At 41.6% G+C, this 23,918-nt stretch overlaps 1 protein-coding gene across 2 annotated transcripts in view; it reads right to left on the reverse strand.

The window, feature by feature from the left end:
- Positions 1-11,766: 11,766 nt before the first annotated feature.
- Positions 11,767-23,918, reverse strand: part of PHF14 (PHD finger protein 14) — a 167,671-nt gene continuing 155,519 nt past the window's right edge. For both annotated transcript variants that reach the window (XM_075211746.1, XM_075211745.1), the window contains exon 19: positions 11,767-12,532. In XM_075211746.1, coding sequence (XP_075067847.1) covers positions 12,470-12,532 — 63 coding nt within the window. In that variant the 3' untranslated portion in view covers positions 11,767-12,469. The remainder of the gene's footprint in view (positions 12,533-23,918) is intronic.

Consider the following 23,918-nt stretch of genomic DNA (forward strand, 5'->3'; position numbering starts at 1 on the left):
CCATTTAGAATGTAAGCTCTCATGAGCAGGACCCTTGTCCCTCCTGTCTCTCTACCTATTATTTTGCTCCATCCTCAATGTATAAGCTATGTTGGGAGTTTTGAAGTCCTGGTATTTTTGTTTATTGTTCTGTATGGTTCTACCCTGTATGTTTCACTGCCTGTACTCTGTACGGCACTGTGGATACCTTGTGGCGTCTCATAAATAAAGATTAATAATAATAATAATAATAATAATAATAATAATAATAATAATATATAGCATATAGATACGGCCATTGCAAAGATAGGATGTCATCATCATCAACACGAACAGTACACCAGGCATATGGGACCTGCAAAGATACGCATCCTAAAGAGCATATTTCAAGGATACATGTAAATTATTTTATTGTAAAACAATTAACTTGTTTTCTGCCTTGAGTCATTAATGGATTCCTCAATGAAGATATTTAGTAAACACAATCTTGCCTTATTTTTTACTTTCCCTCCAGGAGATTCCGAAGGGGAGGACCACGAGGTTATAAATTTTGGGTCCACCTGCATCCCCCCATCGAGACTTACGCTCTCTGTTGGCCATTTGGTCTCCATGGACACACACACATGTGTAGGTTGAGTTTAATTGTGGTCTCATGACTAAATCAAGCTCTCTGATTGGCTCTCCAAACCAATGTATTGGCTTGGTCCTACATTTGATGCATGTTCTAGGTTCACATGTTCTAGGTTCACATGCTCTAGGTTCACATGTTGCTAGGTTCACATGTTTTCCAATTTTTCAAACCCGCAGCTTGATAAATTTATCACTTGGATGGGACTCGCAAAATTAGCAAAACTTTGATCCAATTCTGAATCCTAAAAGTTTGAATGTAGGTGAACATCACATGCAAGTATAACAGTGTGAACACCTGTGACTGTTTAAAAGGATTGTGTTTACTATTATAATATATACAGTATATATGATACACAAGTGATGCTGTATAAACAACTCTACATAATATCTATAAATGGGGAGTTCTGAAGTCATTGCTTCCTTTTTATTAGGATCACTTATTGTATTAAACTGAATAATATGCCCATTACTTTAACTTATGAATATTAGAAGTCACCTTGGCTTTCTGAGATCTGTATGAGAGCACTTGGCCTGTGGTTCTGTGCCTATGGCCACTTCTAAATTCCTTAAAAAATTTACAGGAGGAATTACATTATCTCATAATGCAAAATATAAATAGAAGATACTGCGTCCATATAAAAGCACAATGTTACTGGATTTTAGACCGGTCACTCACTGACTTTTATCTTTACTGTCTCTTATACATTCCATTAGAGAACTCTTTAACAATGGATCATGTGACTTAAGTGACATCACTGCTCACAAAGCATAATGCCATATCTTATAGGAGTGGCATCCATATGTTCCAAATATAAGTGATGATATCACTGCTTATCAAATATAAGGCGATATATTGCATGGGTTTTTACATATATTTATGTGACTCGCTATATTTTTGTCAAGTGTCACTATTAAACACACTCATGCATACAAGCACACACACGCACACACACAAACACATACACAAACACACTGTATTGGAGCACACACACTGTATTGGCAGCACACACACTATATTCACAGCACACAAACACTGTATTGACAGCACACACACGCACACACACAAACACAAACACATACACTATATTGACAACACACACACATTATATTGACAACACACGCACACATTATATTGACAACACACACTCTGGAGGGGACGCGGATCCGCGGCCAATGATGGAAGGTGGCTGTTCCCAGAGGAGGGACCAGCCACAAAGCTGTAGACTTAGGCCGATCCCTATAGCCGCCCAAAATAGACTTTATTGTGTCCGGCCCGGGGGGAACCTGCCCACCGGCCCGTGTCCCAGAGTCTGCATCCTGGCAGTATCTAAGTATGATATGTAACGCCTGCGGAGGAACAGGACAGACGCACACAGATGTCTTACCTTCCAAACGATGACCGTCTACCGTCCACTTCGGGATCACCCAAGCCGCTCTCCGTCTCAGCACCGTTTTCAGTGAAGGTCTGACTCCTGGACCCTGCAGAGGAATACACTAAAGGAGACAGGTGCATACAAGTAATAAACCATTTGGTATGTTTCTCGCCAGTGACCACCTTATCAATGGTCACCAGCTACTTACCTGGGAAGACCGAAACCGCTCCTACTTACCTGCTCTGGACCACCCAGGTCCGCTGGAACTCAGCCGCCCACGCAGGCCTCCGCCCGCAGCCTGAACCCCGTCTGTTAAGCCTGCCTTGTCTTGGGGCTCAGGACTTTAGGTTCCCTTTCAGATGGGGAGAGGGGCCTTATAAGCCACTCTCAACAATTTAAACACTTAACTTTAAAGGGACTGAGTGTCTTCTACCCTACCTAGGACCTAATGTCCTATTAAACTAAGGCCTATCGACTCGCTATCAACTCTAAGGGCCTAGTGCCTTGCTAACAACCAGGACCTACTGTCCCTCTAACCACGAGGAACTAATGTCCTTCTTACAACTACAGAGCTGCTGCCCTGCTACCCTATCATGAGCCTAACGCCCCACTAACTCAGAGGCCTGTGCCTCTCTACACCTCTGGGCCTGGTGCCCTACCTACACCCAAGGGCCTTGCGCCCTATCCAAACTCAGGGCTCTTACGCCCACTTTACCTCTAAGGGCCTTATGCCCTGTCTCTGTCTATTGGGCCTTGTGCCCAAGTCCTGCAAATTGGGCCTCATGCCCAAATTCTACTACTGGGGCCTTGTGCCCCCTCTTTGACCATGGAGCCTAGGGCCCAATCTAACCTAAGGGCCTGGTGCCCCCTTACCTAACCATGGGCTTAAAGCCAAGCTATTTATGGGGCCTAGAGCCCAGATAACCCCTAGCTTTACCTAATAGCGCCAGGACCTAGTGCCTGAAGTGCTCATGGGCCTTGTGCCCGACCTAACAGAGTATTTTATACTCACCTGCTCCGTGCAGGATACTCCACTTGCCGCAACATCTTTGAGCCTTCCAGGCTTTCCAATCAACGGCGCCTCTTCTCTGCGGCCTTCCCGCTGCCTACCTGGTAGGGGCGCTCTTGGCCCTTACAAGTACTCCCCGCCGGTGATCTCTTCCTTTGCCTGTATCCCTGCGTCTTCTGCCCGGCGAGCGCTGCTTCCGGCGTCTCTCAGACTTGAGCGACTTTGGGGAAACCCCTACCACTAGCGTAACTTTCATCGACCAAAAGTCCATATTGGAGCCGTTAGTGTCCAGAAGCGCATCAACACCTACTATACTAGGTACCAGGAACATGCCACTAAGCTGATGAGAAGGCGGACATCTTGAACCGGGTGGGCTGCTTTCCCGGAAACAGACTGCAATAAATGCAATAAACTTGATGGGGCTTCTTAGTATAATAAGGGTTTCATTTAGAGGGAATGAACAGGCTGACTTGTTATAGTGACAAGTGCAGAACAAGATAGTCAGTTTATTGTGTTACATGGACCAGTTGAGATTGCAAGTGGATATTTGAACAGCTAAATGGATAATGCTGTGTACACTAATATAAAATCAAAAACTAGTTCAGTATGACAGCAGTACCCCAAAAAAACCACACAAGTCTTCCCCTGGTAAGCATACGTTTAAGAAATTAAAAGACTAGTTTATTGTGACTACACTACCCCAAAACAATGCAAAAGTCTTCCGTCCTTTGGTGTGTATACCTTTAAGGAATTAATGACAAGATCAGGATGAAAACATAAAAAAAATCTTCCTGACAACAAGGAACGCAATGCAAAGCAAGGTGATCAGTGACATCATAATAAGAATCCTACGAGAGACAGCGGAGCTCACTGGCTAATGTTTGGTTTGGATGGCAGATAATCAGTGACATCACAATACATGGAATACTGGTATATAGAAAATGCAGAAGACCTCATCAATTGTCATTTCTCACGAGTCCAGTGACAGAGATGGAGGTAAAACTTACAATCTATGGGACAATGGGAGTTGGATATATGAGATTAAGTCTACATATTGCATTTCGGTCTAGCTACTGTAGATTGCAAAGGTAAAAGTGATTTGTAAAAGTGATTTGATCAGTCACACAGCAATGTTGGTGAAGGGGTCAGAGAGTTGTTGCCTTGTGTTAGCTGTGAAAAGGGTAGTAATAGGGTAACCTAGTGAAGATAAGACGGTGGTTGAGGAATATTATAAGACTGCCCGAAGAGGTGGGTTTTTAAAGAAAGCTTGAAGGTTTGTAGACCAGGGTAAATTCTTATTGTGCGAGGGAGGAAATTCCATAGATTGGATGCAATCGAAGCAAGTCCTGTAATTGGGAATGGGAGTATGTAATAAGAGAAGAAGAGAGACACAGATCTTGTGCAGAACGGAGATGTCGAGTTGGGAGATATGTTGAGACAAGTGAGATGTATGTCGGTGCAATTTTGTTAAAGTTGATGCAGTTTTGTTGTAGGTTAGAAGAATTATTTTATATTGGATTCGGTAAAAAACAGGCAACCAATGCAGAGACTGACAGGGTGGTTTAGCAGAGGAAGAACAATTTGCAAGGAAAATGAATCAAGTCACTGCGTGCAAAATAGATAGTAGGGGTAAGAGTCTTTTTTTGGGAAAGACCAGTAAGGAAGGAATTGCAATAGTCGATGCGGGAGATGATGAGTGCATGAATTAGAGGTTTTGCAGTGTCTTATGTAAGATATGTGCGCATGCTGCAAATGTTTTTTAAATGTATGTCTAATGTAACAAATTAACTACATTGGCTTTGCTCTAGACATAATATACACTCACCTCCGAAGGCAAATGGTGTGGAACATAGAGCAAGCAAAAGCAAATAAGATACTTTAATTAATACCCAAGAAGTAAGATTGCTTATTAAGAGAAATATAAGATACGCAATAACCATGAAGGTATCTATTTCTATGCTTTGAGGCACATTTGCCCCTCCCCCCCTTAAAGTGGTTTCAATTAAAAACACGTGGGAGTAAATTTATCAAGCTGTGGGTTTGAAAAGGTGGAGCTATTGTCTATAGCAACCAATCAGATTCTAGCTGTCATTTTGAAGAATGTACTAAATGTTCAGTGGGAAAAGAGATTGCAATAGATGTAGTACACAAATTAGTTTTTTTGTCCTTACAATTAAGGGTGTGCACCGGCCACTTTTGGTGTTTTGGGTTCTGATTAGCTTGAGGTTTTGGGTTCTGATTTGTTTTGCCAAAACACCCCACGAAAGGTTTTGGTTCTGATTTTGGGTTTTGATTTTTTTTAAAAAAAGCATAAAAAGTGCTAAAATCCATATTTCGTTTTTTTTTTCCACTCCTACACTATTATTAACCTCAATAACATTCATTTCCACCAATTTCCAGTCTATTGTGAACACCTCACAATATTGTTTTTAGTCCAAAAGGTTGTACCGAGGTAGCTGGATGTCTAAGCAAAGCGACACAAGTCGGCGGCACAAACACGTGGCCCATCGTAGGTGGCTGTGTAGGCTTGAATGGCCTTTTTCTGCTCCTTCATCCTCTGCAGCATATAGAGGGTGGAGTTCAAGCGCGTCACTACCTCTTGTTTTTGTTGCTGGCAGGGCATGTTCATGCTTTTTTGATGTAGCAGCAACAGTGAACGTAGTTTAATATCTGATACTAAGATTTCTGGACTGCGTAGTGGAGTGGCCCCGGTACCCAATACCTCCTTCAACTGTCTAAATTCCACTGCACAGATGGCGGACACCGGATGCACGTCTAACACCAACATAGCTGTTAAGGCCGCAGTTATCCGCTTTGCCATAGGATGACTACTGTCGTACTTTGTGCTCATGGCAAACGACTGTTGGACGGTCACATAATGCCAAAAAAAGAGTAGCAAGATGGAATTGTCCTTGGGCCCTCCCACCCACCCTGATGTTGTTGAAATAGGACATGCGCACTTTAACAAACCAATCATTTCAGCGACAGGGCCTACAAAACTGTGGCTGAAATGATTGGTTTGTTTGGACCCCCACAAAATGAGCTGGCAAAGAAAAAAAAGAGGTGCAAGATGGAATTGTCCTTGGGCCCTCACACCCACCCTTATGATGTTGAAATAGGACATGCACACTTTAACAAACCAATCATTTCAGCGACAGGGCTACCAAACTACTGTGGCTGAAATGATTGGTTTGTTTGGGCCCCCACACAAAAAAAGCTGTTCATCTCTCCCTGTACAAACTAAACTGGCTCTACTGAGGCAAGATGTCGTCCTCATCCTCATCCTCTGATTCCTCGCTCGCTTCAGTGTGTACTTCCTCATCCTCAGACATTATCAATTCGTCCCCGCTGGACTCCACAACCACAGGTCCCTCTGTAGTTTCTGGAGGGCAGTGCTGTTCTTGATTGAGGAATTGATAATTTATTTTTATGAACATCATTTTTTCAACGTTTTGCGGAAGCAACCTCCTTCGCCGCTCACTGACCAGGTTCCCCGCTGCACTAAAAACTCTTTCCGAGTACACACTGGAGGGGGGACAAATCAGGTAAAATAGAGCCAGTTTGTACAGGGGCTTCCAAACTGGCTTTTTTTCCTGCCAGTAAGAATATGGACTGTCTGACATGTCTACTTGGATGGTGTCAGCAAAGTAATCCTCCACCATTTTTTCAATTGTGACAGCATCCAATGCAGCGACAGTAGACATGTCTGCAATGGTTGGCAGGTCCTTCAGTCCGGACCAGATGTTCTCAGCATCCCCGCCAGCGGGTCTTTTAGGAAAACTGAGCTTTTTCCTCGCAGCCACAGGTGTTGAAGAAAATGGAGGAGCTGTTGGCATGTCACGGTCCTCTTCAGAGGACAATCTCCTTACCAGCAGGTCTTTGCACCTCTGTAGACTTGTGTCCGCCGGAAACAGAGACACAACATACGCTTTAAACCGAGGATCCAGCACGGTGGCCAGAATGTATTCCTCTGACTTTAAAAGAGTGACCACCCTCGGATCCTGGCAAAGCGTACGAAGGGCTTCATCCACAAGAGCTACATGCTTGGTGGAATTGCAATGCTTTAACAGCTCCTCCCTCACTTTCTCCAGCTGCTTCTGCAACAGCCTGATCAGGGGAATCACCTGACTCAAGCTGGCAGTGTCGGAACTAACTTCTCGTGTGGCAAGTTCAAACGGCTGGACAACCTTGCACAACACTAAAATCAGTCTCCAATGCGCTTGACAAAGGCGCATCCCCACTCCTTTTCCTATGTCGTAGGTGGCTGTGTAGGCTTGAATGGCCTTTTGATGCTCCTCCATCCTCTGCAGCATATAGAGGGTGGAGTTCCAGGGCGTCACAACCTCTTGTTTGAGGTGATGGCAGGGCAGGTTCAGCCTTTTTTGATGTTGCTCGAGGCTGTGGTAGGCACTGGCAGAATGCCGAAAGTGTCCAGCAATTTTGCGGGCCACCGCAAGCATCTCCTGCACACCCCTGTCACTCTTCAGGTAATGCTGCACCACCAAATTAACGGTGTGGGCAAAACATGGGATGTGCTGGAAATTGCCCATATGTAATGCCCGCACAATGTTACTGGCGTTGTCTGACACCACAAATCCCCAGGAGAGTCTAAGTGGGGTAAGCCACTGCGAGATTATTTCCCTCAGTTTCTCTAAGAGGTTGTCAGCGTTGTGTCTCTTATTAAAACCGGTGATACACAACGATGCCTGCCTTGGAACGAGCAGCCGTTGTGGAGATGCTGCTACTGATGCAGCTGCGGAAGGCGATGCATCTACCCAGTGGGCTGTCACAGTCATGTAGTCCTTTGTTTGCCCTGAGCCACTTGTCCACATGTCGGTGGTTAGGTGGACAGTGGGTACAACCGCATTTTTCAGAGCACTGAGGACACTTTTTCGTACTTCTCTGTACATCCCGGGTATCGCCTGCCTAGTGAAGTGGAATCTCGACGGGATTTGGTACCGGGGACACAATACCTCCATCAACCGTCTAAATCCCCCTCCACTGATGGCGGACACCGGACGCACGTCTAACACCAACATAGCTGTTACAGCCGCAGTTATCCGCTTTGCAATAGGGTGACTACTGTCGTACTTTGTGGTCATGGCAAACGACTGTTGGACGGTCAACTGTTTGGTGAAAGACGTAGCGTTCTTGCGACTTCCCCTCTGGGAAGATGACCGACTACCAGCAGCAACAGCAGTAGTAGGCGTACCGCTGCAGGATTCCTCGGATGAATCCCGTATTGAAGAGGACTCAATCTGGTTGGTGACATGGCTGGCAGGACTAAATCTGATGGAGATCGTGGAGGAAGTTGACGAGGAGGGTGTTGGTGGTGTGTATCCAACAGGACCAAGGGATTTAGGTGTCCCTGGACTGCTGACAGTCTTAGCCACAGGTCCTGAACTAAACACTGAACTATGAAGGTTCTTCAGGTGACGTATAAGGGAGGATGTCCCTAGGTGGCCAAGATCCTTACCCCTGCTTATTTGAGCTTTACATAAGCTACATATGACCATACATTTGTTGTCCGGATTAGGATAAACATAACTCCAGACAGAAGAGGTGGATTTTTTTGGTCTTCTGACCAGGCATGACGATGGGCTTTTTCATCCCATGGACAACAACTGTTTCCCCCCCTGGTGGCTCATTTATGATAACCACATCAGCATCCTCCTCGTCAAGTTCCTCCTCAGCGCCAGCTACATCAATATCCTCCTCCCGATGTACAACATTCACACCTTCATTAGACAAATCTGTAACTGGACTGTGGGTGATTCTTCCAGCATATGCAGAGGGCGTGCTGCAAATGGTGGAAGGAGCCACCTCTTCCCGTACAGTGATGGGAAGGTCAGGCTTCGCAACCACCAACACCCGTGGACTCGCCTTGGGGATTTGTGATGACATCTCTCTAGAAGGCAGAGTTGTTTGCTGTGTTGTTGATGACAGCTTAAGTCTCTTAAATTTTTCAGAGGGGTGGGGAGGAGGAGGGCTTAGATCCTTGGGTGAAGCTGAACCACTAGTCATGAACACGGGCCAGGGCCTAAGCCGTTCCTTGCCACTCCGTGTCGTAAATGACATATTGGCAAGTTTACGTTTCTCCTCTGATGATTTGAATTTTCTTTTTTTACTAATTGTAGTGAACTTTGGCTTTTTGGATTTTACATGCCCTCTACTAGGAGATTGGGCATTGCCCTTGGCAGATGTTGTTGATGGCATTTCATCATCTATGTCATGACTAGTGGCAGCAGCTTCAGCATTTGGAGGAAGTGGGTCTTGATCTTTCCCTACTTTATCCTCCAAATTTTTGTTCTCCATTATATGCAGCACAAGAGAGCGTACCCCTAAACCACACACACTTTGGGACTGCAGAAACAGTGAACGTAGTAATATTGATTGCAGTTCCTATTTTTTGGACTGCAGAAACAGTGAACGTAGTAATATAGATTGCAGTTCCTATTTTTTGGACTGCTTAAACAGTGATCGTAGTAATATAGATTGCAGATCCTATTTTTTGGAAATGCAGAAACAGTGAACGTAGTAATATAGATTGCAGTTCCTATTTTTTGGAAATGCAGAAACAGTGAACGTAATAATATAGATTGCAGTTCCTATTTTTGGGAAATGCAGAAACAGTGAACGTAGTAATATAGATTGCAGTTCCTATTTTTTGGACTGCAGAAACAGTGAACGTAGTAATATAGATTGCAGACTGTTGGGTTATATAGCCGCACCCCCTGGTCACATACTGACTGTTGGTTATATAGACATACACCCTGGTCACATACTGACTGTTGGTTATATAGCCGCACCCCTTGGTCACATACTGACTATTGGTTATATAGTCACACCCCCTGGTCACATACTGACTGTTGGTTATATAGCCGCACCCCTTGGTCACATACTGTCTGTTGGCTATATAGTGACACCCCCTAGTCACATACTGACTGTTGGTTATATAGTCACACCCTCTGGTCACATACAGACTGTTGGTTAGTCACACCCCCTGGTCACATACAGACTGTTGGGTTATATAGCCGCACCCCCTGGTCACATACTGACTGTTGGTTATATCGACACACACCCTGGTTACATACTGACTGTTGGTTATATAGCCGCACCCCCTGGTCACATACTGACTATTGGTTATATAGTCACACCCCCTGGTCACATACTGACTGTTGGTTATATAGCCGCACCCCTTGGTCACATACTGTCTGTTGGCTATATAGTGACACCCCCTAGTCACATACTGACTGTTGGTTATATAGTCACACCCCCTGGTCACATACTGACTGTTGGTTATATAGCCGCACCCCTTGGTCACATACTGACTGTTGGTTATATAGTCACACCCCCTGGTCACATACTGACTGTTGGTTATATATTCACACCTGCTAGTCACTCATTGGCTTATGACTGTGTAGGCACAAACCCCCGACCACAAGCCCTGTGCCATCACACACACACTACATTGCCACAAGTGTGATGTCTGATTATGTAGCAGCCCTCCCTAGTCCCTTAATGAATGTTGGTTGTGCAGTTGTTCCTCCTAGCTGCTCCGTGACAGTTGTTTGTATAACTGCTTCCCAAAAGCCACTCACTGACATTACTCTCTGTGCTCAACTACATCTCATAATGTGTGCTACTTATGAAATTAAAATATAGGGGGCCTGAGTCATTAAGGAAAGTAAAGAAAAAAAAAAGAAGTAACTTTGCACCTGGGGAAAACCATTGTTACATTGGAGGGGGAGGTAAATTTAAAATGCGAGGACAGATTTATTGTTGGGGTAGGGCATGCTCTAGATCAACTTTATGTTTCAGTGTAAATATAAAGCTATGAAGTATTTTTGTGCTATATGAAAAAACAGCCAGTATTTATCTCATGTGCAAAATAATAAACTAATTTACACCCCTTACATTGTAACATGGTTTTGTCCAGGAGAAAAGTTACTCCTTTTTTTGCCTTACTGTCCTTCAGGCCCATAGTGCCCAGTTTTCTAGACCTGTAAATCCAGACTATCGACTTAATAAAACAGGAAGATCGCAACCTTAACAGCACTGCGCTTCTTAACGGGCAAATATATTCTGAATAAAATGTGTCCCAAAGTAGATCTATTAAATCAGGACTAAGAGGTATATTTATTAAACTGCAGGTTTGAAAAATTGGAGATGTTGCCTATAGCAACCAATCAGATTCTAGTTACCATTTATTTAGTACATTTTACAAATTTACAGCTAGAATCTGATTGGTTGCTATAGGCAACACCTCTACTTTTTCAAAGCCGCAGATTAGTAAATATACCCCTAAGAGTTGCTGGAAGCAGGATCCTTGTATTTCCTAGATTCAGTCATTCAGAAAGCATACAGATCTACATTTAATCTGTGCTGGCTCTTGGTGCTGTGAATACAGTTTGCCTTGTGTGGTTAGTAACATGTTTTGTACAAAATGTAGGTGACTACCATGATCACTCAACACTACTAGGGACTTTGGTAAACCGTACTGAATGGGTTTACCTACTAACAGTGCTATACACAAATGTGTGGAACCCGTAGCAAATTATTACATTCTGTAATGTTTAAGTCCAGTTTAAAAATGGAAGCATCTGATTGCTGAGAGTAAATGCAAATAACACAGATTTTTTTTCTTTTAAATACGCCCAAAAATGACTGACTCTGTAACCAGCCGGATAGATAATGATCAAACCGATCACCTACATTTTCTGTGTTGGTTCAATCAAAACACAAAATATAATTGCAGCCTTATAGAAGGAAATGTAAAGAAAAGTATTATTTATTGTATAATTCTTGTTTTGGCTTAAACTGGTTCATAATGTACAATCATATGAAACAGAAATATTACTACAAAAAGGTACAGTTTAAACAAAAACATCATTGACTACAAAATAAGCAGCATGCATACAATACATGACATTATATAACCATGCAATGTCGTTAACCTGAACGTAAACTTAGACTAGCAACTAATATAACTCACTATATAAAGTTATTACATACCGGCTCACATCATATATCGGAGGGGATTTAAATCAAAAGGAAATGAAAAACCCACAATAATAGTTTTTTGCATTTACAAAACTTTCTCAGGTAGACAACATGTGGCTTTCTAGCAATTGTGAAACTGACGTCCCAGCATGCAGTGCTTCAACAAGAGCTGGGCAGCCACAGGTTGTCCACGCCGAGTCACAAACATGACTGAGATGAGATCCCGGTGATCCAAACATGTTATAAACTCCAGTGATGTCAGCAGAAACGTGAAAATAATTTTTCGGTTCATTCATGAAAAATTTCTTGCACTTATATCCGGCAGAAATGTTTGCATCGAAAGTTGTTTTTCCCCCTCAATTTGTTATTCCTTTTATTAATAAATGCCTGTGCTTACAGTAATCTGTGGGTTATAATGCAATGTAATGTTTTTCAAAACTCGTTTAATTCTTAAACCTGGCGTCAATGTTTTTTTTCACGCCGTTTCGGTGCCTAGCTGTTGTTGCGCTTCTGCCTCTGTCTTTTCACTTTCATCTTCCTGTAAAATAAATATAAAAAAAGCATAAGTTTTAAGAAGATAAACATGTTAACGGATTAGGGCAGGTAGATTTATTTTTCTATTTTTCAAATAGTTTAAAAAGTGAAATGATTCTTAGAAACAGCGAGAGAGAATGTTGTCAGTGAAATCATATTGCACCACCTGCATTCTAAGGAGCACTTGTCCCTGACACAGAATGGAGGTCTCCATTTTGTGGGCGGAGTCCACAAAATCCATCAATTTACTAGGAACCAATTACTTTACTAGAGCAAAAAGTGGCTCAGTGATGTCACTGGTTCATAATGAATTGATAGGTTGCTATCTCATGTTCGCTCAACCCACAAAATGGCTCCCTCCACTCCAGCACAGACAACAGGTATAAGTAGCAGCTTATGTTGTTAGGTAAATGTTATTTTAAGCCGTGAGCCACATACAAAGGAAAAACAATGATATGAGACTAAAATAATATTAGCTAGACTAGATCTATTAGACTGATGATCCCAGCAACTTTTTTTTTTTTAACCTTTAAATATTGTGGGGAAAAAATGTTGGTACTAATAATATTAGTTATGCATAGGAAGTTCTTTAATGTCAAGGATCCAGAATGCATAGGGAGTGTTCCGTAGTGAGCATTGTCAATGATATGACACACAAACATGGATTCGTAATTGTAGCAGAATTTATAACACAGAGACTGATTAACAATCACCCTACCCCATTAGAAAATAAAAGTTTAATGAGTTAACGAAGTAAAGCAAGACTGAGATATTGTAAATGACTGTTAAATAGTAGATGAATAACAGACTGATAATGAAACAACGAAACACATGTAACTATAGAGTTACACATAACTGGTGTGAAGAGATTTGCACTGGAGTGGAAGGAGAGAAAGCTTGTAAGTAATATTACCACGTGATGAATACAGGTATGGGGTATACCCCACCGAAACTGGGCAAGAACGTGACGCAAGACAGGCCTGTGATTGCGGGTGGGAGGTGATAGTTACTTATTCCTGTGCGTTCATCTTCCAATAGACCCAGTTAAGATAGTGAAATTATTTTATGTAAATATGCAGTGGTCGAAGTGGAAATTTAGAAGTGGCGGTATGGAGAATGTAAGTGAATGGAATTTGATTGTTTTACAATGAAGACAGTAAGAGAAGTGGTGGTATGGCATTCCACCGTATACACCTCTATGTCCAACACTGTAAATACGTGATTGTTGCAATGATGTGTATTTAAGGACAACTGCAATTTAGTGTTTGATGTTAAATACAGAAAGAAGTGTTTACAAGACTTCCTGATGTTGGTTTCCCAATAGTAAAAGAAAGATTTGGCATTGCCTCTGCAACAAGCACCCCAGTTGTCCAAACACTTTTAAATAAGGAACAGAGAAAAAAATAAGCCCGCGCTCGGTATATCCCATATTACATATGGTACCAGCTACAGGGCAAGAAGCCCGTGCTTGGTATATACCATATTATATATGATACCAGTTGCATACCAATATAAATGCCTGTGTGTGTGTGGGTGTGTGTATACAAGTTAACCCGTGCATGATACTCATGCATTCTAGTCAAATCAAGCTACTTAAGGTGTTAAAAAGGTTTCTTCACTGTGTTAAGTATACTACGCATGTGTGTTCATGAGGTAAAATTACCTCACGAAAATGAGTTTGAGCCCTCAACTCGTAAATTTAGCCTTTACTACCCCTCCCACGGGGGGAAGGGGGGATGATGGAAGTTAACTTACTTCACTATTATAATTTTTTTGTCAAATAATGTCAGTATACCAAATTTCAGGTCAATTGGATGAGTCCTTTCTGAGAAAATAGTTTTTTCCACACACACACACACACACACGCCACTACGCTTTTATATATTAGATAATGCTAAGAATTTAGTAGGTCAGTTTAGTATATAACTCCGCCCAGCAGGTGGCGCTGCAGGTTGAGCACCCTGTCACCCTGTAGTTTTTTCCCCACACACACACACACACACACAAACACACGCCGCTAGGCTTTTATATATATATATATATATATATATATATATATATATATATATATATATATATACACATAAATATATATACACACACATACATATATATATATACAGACGTCTTATTCTTATTTTTTTTACTTTCTAAATAAAGTTGGGCAGACAAGAGGTGATTCTGCCACTCAGTCATTGGACATATCTGTCTGTTTTGCGGTAAACGGATCCATAGACGCGCCCAGAAAATATCTGAACGCTTTTGGTACAACCATTCTTAGGCATCACGCTCATTTTGGGGAAACAAAACATGCTAATAACACCTTCGATACTGACACAAGTGCGTATTTCCAGGGAGTCCAATATTTGTCCCTGGAAACTTCCCAATTATTTCTTTTTTTTTACGACTGACCGATAAATAATTATTTTTCTCCATACACATTATGAAGAAGAGTATTTAATATTAAAAGCACAGTACAATCAAATTCAGTGAAAAGGATGGGGGGGGGGGGGGGGTGGGGGTGCTCCAAGACCTGCTGAGATTGTACCATAAGATAGTGGCTCAGACGTAATGTCATGTATGCAGCAAGGCAGGATGAATTTGAAAATGTTGACAACTCTGTGTAGCTTTAGTTGTGAAATCTATGTGTTGTTACGACCTGACTGTTTTAAATTTGACATTCTGTCACAAGCAGAATTAAAAACACCTGGAACCAATGATTTTTCTCATAGCCTCGCCTCAGGCATAACCCAAAAAGACGCACCCCACCAATTTCTTATTACAATAAGTTTGCTGCATCACCTATCACCGATCTGTGGCTCAAGCTGTGAACTCCTACATGTTAACCAATACATGTACAAGATTAAATCGTTCCTTTAACGCACATAATGGATCATACAATTCTGACACTAACAAGAGTGGAATTATTTTGTGTTTCTTTGGCATCCGGCAATGTTAGTTAGAAAGAAGAAAAAACCAAAACAAAACATTATACGCGACTGTATCCAATTGTTTCAAGACAAAGTCATTTTAAATCAACATGTTTCTGATTTGTGTGCATTCATCTTGTAGTAATATTTCCAGGAGTGTAAATCACAGCAAAGAGAGAAGTATGACAGTGATTTCAGTTTTGCAACCAGATGCCTTTACTTTATCATTCGCTACAACAATAAATTCCACTCCGCAGATGGTTCATGTGCTGCCGCATCAGATTTTTGTCCCATCTCGCATATTTTCTTGACAGTGGTGCCAATTTTCCAATTACTTGTATAGCCATATGTTATCTGAGGATCAGTCAGGTCTAAAATAGTAAACATTAGCCCATCAGGGGAGCCGCAGGCTTACAGCTCAGAGCTCAAGCAACTGGCGGGGCTATGATCATAAATTGCTGTAGGACCTTTTGGAGCTATTTAGGGAGTGACGTCAGATCATGGGCCGGTGGGGTGATATTCTGGGAAAGGAAAATATGGAGAAAAAGAGTACAATGTATCTGAAGAGTGCAAATGTTGAGGTATCATTTGTATCATCCACAACTTGCATTAATCTTTTGCAGAGAGCACCCACCTGCCTTAAAGTGACAAATCAGGACACGCCTCTGACTACTGTAACACCCCGGTGATACTGGCTGTTCCAAAACATTTAAGATCGACAAGGAGGATATAGACAAAACAATTCCGATTACAATAGCATACACATGGTTTAAAAGCAGACGTACATTAACATAGACAGATGACATTTCCGAACCCACTGTAATGCTGACTGATATAAATTGTGAACATACTGAAAGGCAGCACTTAACTTTGACGTCACTTAAGAGAGCAACACTGAGATTTCTGAATTTAAAGCGGCAATGTCAGCATAGGCAAACCGATGAGGGGTTTCCTAGTGCCTGGAAACCCCCCTCCAAACATGGGGCACTGTATAATTGAGGTGGCTGGACCCTGCTCCCACTTCACACAGCTCTACTTGAAAAGGGAGAGCTGCATGCACCTAACAGTAGTACATGCAACATTGCCCATGTATATTATAGGGATAGGAAGAGTTGGAGAGCAGCCAAGCACTGTCTAAGATTATAACCACGCCCCCCTGCATGCTGGTCACGCCCACTGGTGGCGTGGTGTGGAAACCCCCCTCTACAAATCCTGCGTTTGCCCCTGGTCAGGACCCGGCCACTGGATAATTTAAGCTAAGGGTTAGGGTTACGCGCCTGGTCCTGCCATTGTCACTTTAAATTCAGAAATGTTAATGTTTCTTCTTTTCAGTGATCTCAAAGTTAAGTGCCGCCTTTCAGTATGTTCGCAGTTTATAGCAGTCATTATTACAGTGTGTTTGGAAATGTCCTCTGTCTATGCTAATTGAATCGCAATTATTTTGCCTATCTCCTCGTTGTCGGTCTCGGAATAACGTACCCCACCCCATACACATCACTAGCTGGGCGTTGTACCCTCCACCAATTGTCAGGCCTTTCACTGACAGTTAATTTAATTATTTCACACTATGGGGTCGATTACTATGTCAGAATTATTTCTGTTTCTGTTTCCCTCATAAAATAATACTTGGTATACTTAATTATGCCTCATGGAAATCATGAGAGTGGGGGAACATTAGGACTGTCTATTACAACTGCCAGGTTTGTCTGCTTGGTTTATATGTTCCTTAATGTGGAATTTCCTGTATAAAGTGCTCCTGGGAAGGTACAAAAGCTACATTGAACTTAGTTCCCACCATCTCCCAGGCTGGGGGGAAAAAGGCTCTGTGACCCCCTTCTACTTCCTCTAAGTGTGTCTTATTCACCCAAGATATCATTTTTGCATTGTGAGCGCATTTCATACCCCTAGACCTCCCCGTTGCATGAAACCACCATATAACCATTCTGTATTGGTGCAAATTGCATATGCCTTGGGGGAATCGCGCAGTGAGCATCTTGCTAGATGACCTTAACTGGTTCCTGTGGCAAAATTGAGGAAAACTTACAAAAAAAAAAAAGCCAAGCGACAGCTTTTAAACAAAGCTTCTTCCTGTCTAAAAATACATCTGCACTACACATTATTCAAATAAATGAAGTTGCAGTATATGGTTCCTTAAATATGGATTTTGCACCGTGCTCAGCCACCGGAAGGGTTAAACCAGAAATTCTCATGCAATTAATTTTTGCAATCTTCTCGGTAATTACTGAAGGAGCACAAATTCCCCCAAAACAAGAGCAGCAAGACTTATGTAAAACAAGGAACTTTGTTAATGTCAGTGGTCAACTCACAGAGTGTTGCAGACATTAATATCAGTCTGACTGATCAATAAATCACGCTGAATACAAGGATGCGCGGCTGACACTTCCCTCTTTCCTTGCTGGTAATTTCAACAAGATTTATAGGAGCACTTCATAAACAATTAGGAGAAAAACTTTAATGAATACAAGCTCTTTTAGGGGAAAAATGTAAGAGCTCATTTCAGTTTTAAAACGGCTATAACGTGGTATCTACTTTTCAAATAAGAAAACTATGGGGGTACAGAGGGGAAGTGCTTAGGGGGCTGCCTGATTTAACTTTGGTTCATTATCCCTTGAATTTTATCATGTATAGGTCATATTTACATCCCCATTTAGGTTTATATCTAAAAAATTAACAAAAGGACAATAGTTAAGATTTTTCAAGTAACCCACCTAATATGACAGCTAGAGACCTCTCCAACCATCTTATGCTCCTCCGTCCTGTGGAAACGAATCCATTATATACCACTTTTTGAATGGTGAGTGCACCAAAAACTTACAAAATCAACAGGAGAGGAACTAAAGGGCATGTGGCTAGCACGTGGTAGCCTTTTAATTCTCTAACTACATCTAACATAACTGCATACTTGCCAACTTTTCCATGTTGGCTTCAGGGAGACCCCGGGGGAGGTAGGCATGTGGGCACAGGGCTTAACGAATTGCATCATTTTGGCCATGCCCCCTAAACGATTGTCTCCCAGAAATGCAGACATTCCGGGAGAGTATGCAACTATGCTTAAAGAAAAGCAGCTAATAAATCTCTAGAGACTGAAGTGTCTTTTACATTTCTGTCTCTATTAGTGAAGTCATGTTGTCTTACCTGTCAGTCTTTGATTAAATATTGGTCTCCATGAAAATGGCCACCTCCATAGGCATCAATACATGGACATAGGACACAATTTCTGAACTGTGTCATCATGCCACAGATGGCGAAGCCAACCACGTCTTGTACTGGCTCAGCATCAAGGAGAATGCCAGACTCTTCAGGGAGTGAGGGAGATCACCCCTATTTCAGGGAGTCTCCCTGACATTCAGGGAGAGTTGGCAAGTGTGCATAACCGTGGGGTTTCCACCATTGCCTGGAAAATTCAAAATTCAGTGCCCCCATTTAAAGAATGCTGGTCTATTATACTATAAGGGAAGGGAGGTAAAAGTCAACATTTAACCTAACTGCTCTACTGCACCACAGATGTTCAGCTATACAGAATTGCAACATTGTTTCCACAAGTTCTATAGTGAATGGGCAAAGTGGGAGGGATTTGAGAGCTCAGACCTCTCTCTTTTCAAACTCAGTTCATAAATGTCAGCTGAGGCTCCAGCTCACAAATAGACAGTTTAGAAAAAACTTTAATGTAATTTGATCACCAGCAAACAGCAGCATTAACTTGCAAATCATCTATTATCATTTGGGGATATGGTTTGGACTCCCTTTCTCTACTTATTCTTCATGAAAAACTATAATGGTGCCTTTTTGATGTGTTGGATTTGTAGGTACTTTATGAATAAGGTGACTGCGCGTTATATAGAGGGAAATCTCAATGTGAATAAGCCATCGGCTATAAAATATATAATATAGTATCATTTCGTTCGAATGTGATATTGGAATTTGGCAAATACACAGCTGTGGTTTGTGATGTGTATAAAATGGAACAATTTGAACAATGCCGTCTTTTCAGGACTTGGTTATTAATAGGCAGATATTCATTTCTCATGATAAATGACATATCCCGTCAAAGGCTGAACACAGCAATGAGACAGCTGTTTGTTTCCCTAGGAAAATAGACCGAGCGACATGGATCATTTTCATAGCAGCAAACTCGACAAGTTTGACATTTACTTCATGACGAATTCTGAAACAGCCATCAAAATAGTGTCCCCACTGGGACCCCCGTTACATGTCAGACTATATTTCCCTCCATTAAACCTCTCAACAACAGAAAGAAAAAGTGGAACTCACTATTACACTTTAAAAATCGGATTTACTGTCAAGTTATGTATTTAGTAAAAATTAATATAATTTTGCGGGAGCTTGGAATGAAGTGAAGGCATTTGCTTGTGATATAAAATGCTAGATGCAATGTTTATCGCTGTAGATGGCAGTAGAACACTGCTCTAATCCTCTTCTCTGCAGCAGGTTTAATATGAAGCCAGTTAGTTACTACAACCGGTACTGTGTGACACTCAGGATTTCTATTAAGTGTGATTTTCGTTATCAGCAGCATTCCATTTCCCAACACGGGTGCCACTGGTTACAGGGGGGAGAAAAGGACTTCAAAAATCATCATTCGCTTCCATGATAAAACCTTTTAATGCATCACAGACATTTCACCTTCCCAGTCTGTCTGGACCACATTTTATAGTACTTTGAACAATGGTGTTTTACTGGTGTATCCCACTTACAGCTGCGGTGACGTTCTGGGACATTTATAGAAATGTATTCCTGTTTATAAAAATAATGGTCACCCATGTTTCAATTTGTAACTAATAATACTTATTTTTAATTTATTTAATACTATCTACAAATTAAGTACATTAAAGTATATAATGAAGAAGAAATGTTGTATAGGTTCGGGATCTGTTATCCAGAATGATTAGAACTTTTGAGTTTTACAGATAAGATATCCCCCCGCCCTGTAATTTCCAGCACCAGCTTATACCAAAATTGAATGAAAAAAGTCCCGTAGACGTAGATTGTGTAGACGTGCTCCTCACAGTTACTGTACAATGATGTGTTAAATTGTATAAAACCCCCTAATTGCTTTGTGTAGCAGCACTCCTCACAGTGACTGTATGAAGGCGTATTCAGTGTTCCTGTGTGTGTATGACACCCCCTAATAGCTTTGTGCAGCAGTGCTCCTCACAGTGACTGTATGAAGGGGTACTCAGTGATCATATCTCTGTGTATAACACCCCCACCCCATAATAGCTTTGTGTAGCAGTGCTCCTCACAGTGACTGTATGAAGAGGTACTCAGTGTCCAAGTCTCTGTGTGTGGGCAGCATGGTGGCTCAGTGGTTAGCACTTCTGCCTCACAGCACTGGGGTCATGAGTTCAATTCCCGACCATAGCCTTATCTGACTGGAGTTTGTATGTTCTCCCTGTGTTTGCGTGGGTTTCCTCCGGGTGCTCTGGTTTCCTCCCACACTCCAAAAACATACTGGTAGGTTAATTGGCTGCTATCAAAATTGACCCTAGTCTGTGTGTGTGTGTGTTAGGAAATTTAGACTGTAAGCCACAATGGGACAGGGACTGATGTGAATGAGTTCTCTGTACAGCGCTGCAGAATTAGTGGCGCTATAGAAATAACTGATGATAATGATAACACCCCCTAATTACTTTGTTTAGCAGCGCTCCTCACAGTGACTGTATGAAGAGGTACTCAGTGATCATGTCTCTGTGTATAACATTCCCATGTGCACTAAACTGTGTAGGAGAGCTCCTCGCCATGACTGTAAGAGGAGACAAGTCCTGATTTTCGCCATCTGGCAGCAACGCCCAAAATGGGTCTCGGTTGGATGAATCTGGGTGTGGCTTGGTGAATCAGGATATGGAGTATGCTGTCCAACTTTTTCAATCAGAAATGTTGATGAGCTGCCATGACCTCAGTGTAAGTACTTTTTTTTTACTATTTTGTAACTGTCTCACAAACTATGCTGATAGAGCAGTTTATTTACTCAACCTAAATCAGTTGCCTATAGTGTGGTACGAACATTCTCAGGAATGTGGCAGCAGCCGTGATCATCTGATAAACTATTTCCTAAGTAAACAGACACCTTAAAGCACCGCAGTTACTTTCACACAATGCAGAGATCATTTTTGATTATAGTTATATCCTCTCAAGTATATTTAATTAAGTAGAGAATATATATATATAGCGCCACTAATTCCGCAGTGCTGTACAGAGAACTCACATCAGTCCCTGGCCCATTGGGACTTACAGTCTAAATTCCCTAACACACACACACACACACACTAGGGTCAATTTGTTAGCAGCCAATTAACCTACTAGTATATTTTTGGAGTGTGTAAGGAAACCGGAGCACCCAGAGGAAACCCACGCAAACATGGGAAAAATATACAAACTCCACACAGATTAGACCATGGTTGGGAATTGAACTCATGACCCCTGTGCTGTGAGGCAGAAGTGCTAACCACTTAGCCACCGTGCTGCCCAAACTATGAACCACGTGGTATCACTGGGCGCTTCCTGACACACTGGTCCCTATGATTTAATAGGTTGTATTGATAAAATGGCTGCTTCCAGTGTATAGGTGACAGGTATTTAAAAATAAATAACCTAAAGCAGTGTAGTTTTGTGTTCTTTTGAGATTTATTATCTGCCATGGTCATCTTACACGAAGACTTAACAGTAATAAAGTAAAACATACTGACGTAAACCTGCCCCTGTCACCTACCCACCAGAGGCAGCCATTTTGAACCAGTGTTTAAGAATATGCAGTCTAGCTCTCCACTAATAACCACTGGCATCACTGAGGTAACAGATTTCTATTGAATGTATAGGCTGCATACACAATACTGCTACCTCCAGTGTAGGCATAATCCGTGTGCACGTTAATAAAAATGTATGTGGTAAAACGGGAGATTTCAAAGCTCCTGATCAAAATTAATTAGAATTGTAATGTTCTACGGTTTCACCATAATTCTTTAAACGGAGCATTTACTTTATAGCTTTAAGCATTCGGTTCATTAAATAAAGTTCAAAATGCATGTTATGCGCTACATTTAACACCCGTGGTCCTTAACTTCTGTGTTTCCTGTTTCACTTTTCCATTGCAGCGAGTAGGCAATTGAGAAAAAGCAATTATATATCTTGATGTTGCATATTTGGGAATCTTATTTCATTTAATACAAAGGGCAATTAATCTACCATTCCGCAGCATCTTTCCAATTTAAGTGTTCCATGATACATCGGAAACTGACCTTACAGGAAACGCTTAATTAAACTTACTGGAGACAGCAAATAAAATGACAGGGATTGTAGAAACATCATTTGTGATTAGTCCATTGTTATTTGAAATTAGGACAGTAACTAACTATAATTTTGAAAAGGTGGCAACCCCCTTCCCCCGCCCCACTCAAAACCCTCAAACACAACTAGAAACAAAATAAAAAAGGAAAAGGGAAACAAAGCCTCTTTTTATAGATTAAAACAACCAACTCACGTAGCCTTTTTTTCTTTAAATAGCAAGTTAAGTACCTTTTAAGCAAGTGTTTTTGATACCTGTCCATCTACAATCATTATCTCCTTTTCAAAATCTCTGGAGAGGAGGCCAGTATGGCTGGCAGTCATACAAACACAGGCCCATGGCTCTCAGCAGGTCATGTGCTGGAAGGGGGGGGGGGATTTTACAGTGCACAAAGCGACTTAAACCAAGACAGACATTTCAAAATCTCTCTGCTCACTATATAATGCTACTGTGGATGCCATGATAGTCACATGACACTGTGCAAACCCTGCAGGTTTATAATTAATAGCAGCCTGTAGAAACAAACTAAGGAAAATGGTAGTTACCAGGATTCTTCATATAGCAGTGATGTACGTATCCATTTCTTTCATGGGACTACTGCTTTATATATTATACAAATATCTATTTTATGTTGGTAAGTATGGCATTGGTAGCCCATGTGACTGCTACAATATGGGGTCAGTGGCATTGTGGGCAATGGATTTAGAAAAACAGGTGCATATTGATTTATCAGATTACTTGGTGGGGCTTCTTTAAAAATGTGGGGGGGTTGAGAAACTGAAGGTTATACAAAACCCATCTACTCTCTCGTCAGTGCACTTTTCAATGCTGTGTCTTTAAAGGCAAAAACACATCTTAGAAGACGAGATTTATTTTTTACTAAATGTGCTAAGTTTAACAACACAGAAAAATGTTTTATTCTAACTATTTGCATTTATTAACAGGCAGTAGAGCAGCCATATTTGCTAGTTTATCCAAGATAAAATTAATGAAAGCAAACAGCGCCTCTAGTGGACATATCATGGAAATCTGCTAGAACACTTGATAATTAGGATTATTAGGAACATTAGGTCACTGCCAGCATTGGCTTTTCAACTTGCAGGAATGTTGAATGATTACTATAAGATATTTAAGTG

This window comes from Mixophyes fleayi, chromosome 5 (assembly GCF_038048845.1).
Source record: "Mixophyes fleayi isolate aMixFle1 chromosome 5, aMixFle1.hap1, whole genome shotgun sequence".
Taxonomy (NCBI): Eukaryota; Metazoa; Chordata; class Amphibia; order Anura; family Limnodynastidae; genus Mixophyes; species Mixophyes fleayi.